Below are 8,764 nucleotides of genomic sequence, written 5' to 3'. Positions count from 1 at the left end.
CTTGGCTTCTCCACTGACCACTGCTTGGGTGTAAGGTTGTGAGTTTGGTTCTGGATGCTTCTCCATTGTACCTATACCTGAATCATCACTTATGGGCAAGAGCAAGTGTTTCATACTTGAAGTGGAGGATTCAAAAAATAGTATTGAGTAAGATTTAGAGCTTCACTTACCTGGTTATCTTGCATTGATTCAGCTTCGGTATTTGCTACCTCTAAGCATGATCAGCTGGTGTAGAGGTCTCTAGGATAGATTGCTCATTATTCTCTTGTTGTTGAGCTTCTGGACGTATCTCCTCATTACCTAGACCTTTATAAACATTCTGGACAGAGTACAAGTGCATCATCCCAGTGTTTTGATAGTTACGATTAGTCACATTAAGTTCAGAAATCACCTTATCATTAGTTGGGACTTGAGAATTTTCAAGTGTTGAACTTGCTTGCGCAGCAAGGTTGGGTTCTTGTTCCTTGATTTCCATGTTAGTACCTGAAATGTTTTTAACCTTTTGGGCACTAGACAAGTGTGTTAAGACAGTCATGGAATTACTAGAAACAGAAGTAGATCTAGCTTTAATCAAGTTGATAAGATCATCAATATGTTTATCCATTCTAGAAAAGGAATCATCAATTCTAGTATCGGAATCACTTACCTCCAAGTTTGTTTCTTTTGCTTCAGATAGTACTGACTTCACAACTCGTTTTGTGGGACAATCCTTTGCTAGATGGCCCTTGCCTTGACACCTATAACAAATAACCTCAGATGGTTTTAAAGAGTTAGAGTGCTCACCTTGGTTTCGTTTGACTTGAGGTGGATGCACTGGCCTTGAACTTTGTCTTTGGGAAACAACTTCTCTCTGAACTGTGGGTTGCAAGACTTGGTGCTTTATTAATCTCCTTGTGGACACCTTCTGAATGTATTTTGCCTTCTTCACAAACTCACTATACATGAGCATCTTAACCTCTTTCCAAGTAAAAGCCGGATCATTGAAATAGATCCTATCAGCATCTAGCTGACTCCACCAATTGTATGCCTCTCCGGTTAAGGTATCCTTCGCATAAGTTAGCTTTAGCTTCTCTGGAATTCTCCAAGCTATAAACCATTGCTCCATGTCGTCCTCCCACCTTAGATATGCACTTGGTCCTTGCTTATGACCAGAAAAATGTATAGATGGTGCAGCCAAGCGATTCTGATAAAACTGATCTCCATTGTAGTTCCATGGCGTGCTGTGAGCATGTCTTGATAGACTCCCATGATAAGATCTTGATGGTGCAGCCACGGTGGTCTTTTCTCTTCTAGGACACGCTTGAGAATAATATTTCCCTTCAGAACTATCCTCATAGATGAGTTGGGATTTGGGACCATAGCAAGTTGAATACCGGTCCATTGATTCTGGTTCCACCTCTGGGTATTCTTGTTCATCGTTTGGGACATACTCTGGAACAGAGTCTGCGCACCAATGACCTTCAGTGTGGTCATCTCCATCGTCCCAACAATCCTGGTCAGCTTCTTCTCCCCAATCTACCTCAGACGTGTTGTATTCTTCAGCCTCTTCTTCTGAGTAATCCTCCATTGGCATCTTCTCTATCTTTTCTCAGAGTTTGCCTTGCACAAACAGAAGAAAAAGGAATTAAGTCGTGGCTTAGCAAAAGAAAGGAAAGAACAAAGAAAAATGGAAACTTAGTATCTCCTTGTTTTTATTTTATTTATTTATTTTTTTTTTTGGAAAATTAAAACAAATGAAAAGGAATTCACTTTTTTTTTGTTTTTTTTTTTAATGGAAACACGAAATATATAAACTAAGACAATGAAATTAACTTTTTATTCTGGTTTTATAATTTTTAGAATTTAGAAGAAGCAAGAAACAAAATTGACCTTTTTTTTTTATAGTAAGTGAATAAACCGAAATGGAGACTAAGGAAACAACTAATGCAAACACGATTTCTTTTGGCTTTTCAAATTTATATGAATCAAAGAAAGTAAATGGTCATCTTTGTCGTGCCTCCCTGGTTTTAACACCAAGAACAAGCAAATGCAAAAATGGACAGAAATTGCAAACAATTTTTATGGTTTTTTTTATATGATTTTATAAATGAAACAAATGCAAAAGAGATGAAACAAATAAACAAATGCAAATGAATAGAGACAAGGATAGATATAACCTGATAGATAGGAGCTTTTGAAGCTCTGATACCAAAAATGATACAAGCTTAAGCTAACAAAGGCTAGATCACAAGGCAACAAGAGTTGTCAAGCTTGAATGGATCGATTGTCGCCACAAAGGGTTGCGGAAGTATCCCTTTGATAAGACCAGAAGCCTGCGCCTATGTGAATCCACACAAAGACAGAGACCTACACTTGTATCCTAGAATGAATCCACAAACTAAGGAGACAAGCAAACGAACAAGAAATCTAAAGGAATCCACCTAAAGACTAATTGAACAAAACAAAGACAAACTTTGTAAACTGAATAATACTTTATTAATTTCGTGCAAGGGTGCTTTAAAAATGAGATTTAGCTCAGTTTAAATAGAAAAGAACACAAATGCCTAAAAGAATAACTTGGAAAGAAATAATAAGTGAAAAACTAGCCGTTGGACTAAGTTGGTGCAGAATCTGTCCATGTATGGAAGTTTTCTTCTCTCCTTGTATCTTGTGAGTTTGGGCAGAAATAAATGCATCCTTGGGATCTCCTTTGATGTCTGGATAGTCTCTAAGTCGTGCCTGAACAGAAGGGGAAATAGCCGTTGGTCTTTAATAACTCCAAGTGTGAATGCATCCATGTAAGGTAAGTTGACAAATAAGGGATACATCTTGATCCTGTGGCTGCTGGTGCATGGTAGAAACTCTCCAACTGCTCTTAGATATAATGAATAATCTCCTGGTTTCCACACGTGAGTTTGAGTTGCACACTCCTTAAGCAAAGAATTACTTTCCTTAATTAGAACCAGTTCGGAGGCAGTGTAGATAGTCTGACTTGTAACGGGGTATCTCCTAAACCATTACTCCTTTTGGTATGAAACCAATTCGCTGCGTGCTCTGCTTGAGTTGAGAATCTATAGCAACCGGTTTCACGGTTAAATTCCTCATGGTTGCAAAGATATCTTTCTTTGAGTGAATCTATGTTGCTGCTGGCTCCAATGTAGCTTGTATGGTTGATCTCATGAGTTGGAGGTCCAGCTACTGACTTGAGGTCCTCATCAGTTGGGATGAAGAAGTTATCCCACTTTCAATCAGGTGATTCCAGTTTCCCAGTTTGGAATAGGACAGCTTCTTCTCTCTTCCAATCCATCAAACCAGGATGAATCACTTTGTAAGAAGCTTGATTTGGATACATAAAGTGTTGAGAAACACCAGGAAGTTGAATAAATCTCATAGGAGTTGGGATGAAGAAGTTATCCCACTTTCAAATCAGGTGATTCCAGTTTCCCAGTTTGGGAATAGGACAGCTTCTTCGTCAATCCAATCAAACCAGGATGAATCACTTTGTAAGAAGCTTGATTTGGATACATAAAATGGTGGGGAACACCAGGAAGTTGAATAAATTTAATAGGAGTTGGGATGAAGAAGTTATCCCACTTTCTAATCAGGTGATTCCAGTTTCCCAGTTTGGGATAGAATGCTTCTTCGTCGTTCCAATAAAACCAGGATGAATCACTTTGTAAGAAGCTTGATTTTGATACATAAAATGGTGGGGAACACCAGGAAGTTGAATAAATCTCATAGGAGTTGGGATGAAGAAGTTATCCCACTTTCTAATCAGGTGATTCCAGTTTCCAGTTAGGGAATAGGACAGCTTCTTCGTCGTTCCAATCAACCAGGATGAATCACTTTGTAAGAAGCTTGATTTGGATACATAAAGGTTGGAGAAACACCAGGAAGTTGAATAAATCTAATAGGAGTTGGAATGAAGAAGTTATCCCACTTTCTAATCAGGTGATTCCAGTTTCTCAGTTTGGGAATAGAACAGCTTCTTCGTCGTTCCAATCAAACCAGGATGAATCACTTTGTAAGAAGCTTGATTTGGATACACAAAGTGTTGGAGAAACACCAGGAAGTTGAATAAATCTCATAGGAGTTGGGATGAAGAAGTTATCCCACTTTCAAATCAGGTGATTCCAGTTTCCCAGTTTGGGAATACAGCCTTCTTCGTCAATCCAATCAAACCAGGACGAATCACTTTGTAAGAAGCTTGATTTTGATACATAATGGTGGGGAACACCCAGGAAGTTGAATAATCTCATAGGAGTTGGGATAAGAAGTTATCCCACTTTCTAATCAGGTGATTCCAGTTTCCTCAGTTTGGGAATAGGACAGCTTCTTCGTCGTTCCAATCAAACCAGGATGAATCACTTTGTAAGAAGCTTGATTTTGATACATAAAGTGTTGTAGAAACACCAGGAAGTTGAATAAATCTCATAGGAGTTGGGATGAAGAAGTTATCCCACTTTCAAATCAGGTGATTCCAGTTTCCCAGTTGGGAATAGGACAGCTTCTTCGTCAATCCAATCAAACCAGGATGAATCACTTTGTAAGAAGCTTGATTTGGATACATAAAATGGTGGGGAAACACCAGGAAGTTGAATAATCTAATAGGAGTTGGGATGAAGAAGTTATCCCACTTTCTAATCAGGTGATTCCAGTTTTCCAGTTTGGGAATATGACAGCTTCTTCGTCGTTCCAATCAAACCAGGATGAATCACTTTGTAAGAAGCTTGATTTGGATACATAAAGGTTGGAGAAACACCAGGAAGTTGAATAAATCTAATAGGAGTTGGAATGAAGAAGTTATCCCACTTTCTAATCAGGTGATTCCACTTTCTCAGTTTGGAATAGAACAGCTTCTTCGTCGTTCCAATCAAACCAGGATGAATCACTTTGTAAGAAGCTTGATTTTGATACATAAAGTGTTGGAGAAACACCAGGAAGTTGAATAAATCTCATAGGAGTTGGGATGAAGAAGTTATCCCACTTTCAAATCAGGTGATTCCAGTTTCCCAGTTTGGGAATAGACAGGTTCTTCGTCGTTCCAATCAAACCAGGATGAATCACTTTGTAAGAAGTTTGATTTGGATACATAAAATGGTGGAGAAACACAAGAAGTTGAATAAATCTCATAGAGTTGGGATGAAGAAGTTATCCCACTTTCTAAATCAGGTGATTCCAGTTTCCCAGTTTGGGAATAGGACAGCTTCTTCGTCGTTCCAATCAAACCAGGATGAATCACTTTGTAATAAGCTTGATTTGGATACATAAAGGGTTGGAGAAACACCAGGAAGTTGAATAAATCTCATAGGAGTTGGATGAAGAAGTTATCCCACTTTCTAATCAGGTGATTCCAGTTTCTCAGTTTGGGAATAGAACAGCTTCTTCGTTGTTCCAATCAACCAGGATGAATCACTTTGTAAGAAGCTTGATTTGGATACATAAGTGTTGGAGAAACACCAGGAAGTTGAATAAATCTCATAGGAGTTGGGATGAAGAAGTTATCCCACTTTCAAATCAGGTGATTCCAGCTTCCAGTTTGGGAATATGACAGCTTCTTCGTCGTTCCAATCAAACCAGGATGAATCACTTTGTAAGAAGCTTGATTTGGATACATAAAATGGTGGAGAAACAACAAGAAGTTGAATAAATCTTATACGAGTTGGGATGAAGAAGTTATCCCACTTTCTAATCAGGTGATTCCAGTTTCCCAGTTTGGGAGTAGGACAGCTTCTTCGTCGTTCCAATCAAACCAGGATAATCACTTTGTAAGAAGCTTGATTTGGATACATAAAGGGTTGGAGAAACACCAGGAAGTTGAATAATCTAATAGGAGTTGGAATGAAGAAGTTATCCCACTTTCTAATCAGGTGATTCCAGTTTCTCAGTTTGGGAATAGAACAGCTTCTTCGTCGTTCCAATCAAACCAGGATGAATCACTTTGTAAGAAGCTTGATTTTGATACATAAAGTGTTGGAGAAACACCAGGAAGTTGAATAAATCTCATAGGAGTTGGGATGAAGAAGTTATCCCACTTCAAATCAGGTGATTCCAGTTTTCCCAGTTTGGGAATAGGACAGCTTCTTCGTCGTCCAATCAAACCAGGATGAATCACTTTGTAAGAAGCTTGATTTTGATACATAAAATGGTGGGAACCAGGAAGTTGAATAATCTCATAGGAGTTGGGATGAAGAAGTTATCCCACTTTCTAATCAGGTGATTCCAGTTTCTCAGTTTGGGAATAGGACAGCTTCTTCGTCGTTCCAATCAAACCAGGATGAATCACTTTGTAAGAAGCTTGATTTGGATACATAAAGTGTGTAGAAAACACCAGGAAGTTGAATAAATCTCATAGGAGTTGGGATGAAGAAGTTATCCCACTTCTAAATCAGGTGATTCCAGTTTCCCAGTTTGGGAATAGGACAGCTTTTCGTCAATCCAATCAAACCAGGATGAATCGCTTTGTAAGAAGCTTGATTTTGATACATAAATGGTGGGGAAACACCAGGAAGTTGAATAAATCTCATAGGAGTTGGGATGAAGAAGTTATCCCACTTTCAAATCAGGTGATTCCAGTTTCCCAGTTTGGGAATAGGACAGCTTCTTCGTCAATCCAATCAAACCAGGATGAATCACTTTGTAAGAAGCTTGATTTGGATACATAAAATGGTGGGGAAACACCAGGAAGTTGAATAAATCTCATAGGAGTTGGGATGAAGAAGTTATCCCACTTTCTAATCAGGTGATTCCAGTTTCCCAGTTTGGGAATAGGAAAGCTTCTTCGTCGTTCCAATCAACCAGGATGAATCACTTTGTAAGAAGCTTGATTTGGATACATAAAGGGTTGGAAACACCAGGAAGTTGAATAAATCTCATAGGAGTGGGATGAAGAAGTTATCCCCCTTTCAAATCAGGTGATTCCAGTTTCCCAGTTTGGGAATAGGACAGCTTCTTCTTCGTCAATCCAATCAAACCAGGATGAATCACTTTGTAAGAAGCTTGATTTGATACATAAAATGGTGGGGAACACCAGGAAGTTGAATAAATAAATCTCATAGGAGTTGGGATGAAGTTATCCCACTTTCTAATCAGGTGATTCCAGTTTCCCAGTTTGGAATAGGACAGCTTCTTCGTCGTTCCAATCAAACCAGGATGAATCACTTTGTAAGAAGCTTGATTTGGATACATAAAGGGTTGGAGAAACACCAAGAAGTTGAATAAATCTAATAGGAGTTGGAATGAAGAAGTTATCCCACTTTCTAATCAGTGATTCCAGTTTCTCAGTTTGGGAAAAACCTTCTTCGTCGTTCCAATCAAACCAGGATGAATCACTTTGTAAGAAGCTTGATTTGGATACATAAAGTGTTGGAGAAACACCAGGAGTTGAATAAATCTCATAGGAGTTGGGATGAAGAAGTTATCCCACTTTCAAATCAGGTGATTCCAGTTTCCCAGTTTGGGAATATGACAGCTTCTTCGTCGTCCAATCAAACCAGGATGAATCACTTTGTAAGAAGCTTGATTTTGATACATAAAATGGTGGGGAAACACCAGGAAGTTGAATAAATCTCATAGGAGTTGGGATAAAGAAGTTATCCCACTTTCTAATCAGGTGATTCCAGTTTCTCAGTTTGGAATAGGACAGCTTCTTCGTCGTTCCAATCAAACCAGGATGAATCACTTTGTAAGAAGCTTGATTTTGATACATAAAGTGTTGTAGAAACACCAGGAAGTTGAATAAATCTCATAGGAGTTGGGATGAAGAAGTTATCCCACTTTCAAATCAGGTGATTCCAGTTTCCCAGTTTGGAAATAGGACAGCTTCTTCGTCAATCCAATCAAACCAGGATGAATCACTTTGTAAGAAGCTTGATTTGGATACATAAAGTGTTGGAGAAACACCAGGAAGTTGAATAAATCTAATAGGAGTTGGGATGAAGAAGTTATCCCACTTTCAATCAGGTGATTCCAGTTTTCCAGTTTGGGAATAGGACAGCTTCTTTCGTCGTTCCAATCAACCAGGATGAATCACTTTGTAAGAAGCTTGATTTGATACATAAAATGGTGGGGAAACACCAGGAAGTTGATAAATCTCATAGGAGTTGGGATGAGAAGTTATCCACTTTCTAATCAGGTGATTCCAGTTTCCCAGTTTGGGAATAGGACAGCTTCTTCGTCGTTCCATCAAACAAGATGAATCACTTTGTAAGAAGCTTGATTTGGATACATAAGTGTTGTAGAAACACCAGGAAGTTGAATAAATCTCATAGGAGTTGGGATGAAGAAGTTATCCCACTTTCTAATCAGGTGATTCCATTTCCCAGTTTGGGAATAGGACAGCTTCTTCCGTCGTTCCAATCAAAACCAGATGAATCACTTTGTAAGAAGCTTGATTTGGATACATAAAGTGGTGGGGAAACACCAGGAGTTGAATAAATCTCATAGGAGTTGGGATGAAGAAGTTATCCCACTTTCTAATCAGGTGATTCCAGTTTCCCAGTTTGGGAATAGACAGCTTCTTCGTCAATCCAATCAAACCAGGATGAATCACTTTGTAAGAAGCTTGATTTGGATACATAAAATGGTGGGGAAACACCAGGAAGTTGAATAAATCTCATAGGAGTTGGGATGAAGAAGTTATCCCACTTTCTAATCAGGTGATTCCAGTTTCCCAGTTTGGGAATAGGAAGCTTCTTCGTCGTTCCAATCACCCAGGATGAATCACTTAAGAAAGCTTGATTTGGATACATAAAGTTTGGAGAAACACCAGGAAGTTGAATAAATC

At 38.7% G+C, this 8,764-nt stretch overlaps 1 protein-coding gene across 1 annotated transcript; it reads right to left on the bottom strand.

The window, feature by feature from the left end:
* Nucleotides 1-211: 211 nt before the first annotated feature.
* Nucleotides 212-1,567, bottom strand: LOC125604155. The gene has a single exon (XM_048774699.1). It carries the CDS (start codon nt 1,565-1,567, stop codon nt 212-214), a length of 1,356 nt encoding a protein of 451 aa, XP_048630656.1.
* Between the last annotated feature and the right edge of the window lie 7,197 nt (nt 1,568-8,764).

The sequence above is a fragment of the Brassica napus genome, unplaced genomic scaffold (assembly GCF_020379485.1).
Source record: "Brassica napus cultivar Da-Ae unplaced genomic scaffold, Da-Ae ScsIHWf_478;HRSCAF=730, whole genome shotgun sequence".
Lineage (NCBI taxonomy): Eukaryota > Viridiplantae > Streptophyta > Magnoliopsida > Brassicales > Brassicaceae > Brassica > Brassica napus.
The sequence above is the reverse complement of the archived record's forward strand: the minus strand, read 5'-3'. Positions and strand labels throughout refer to the sequence as shown.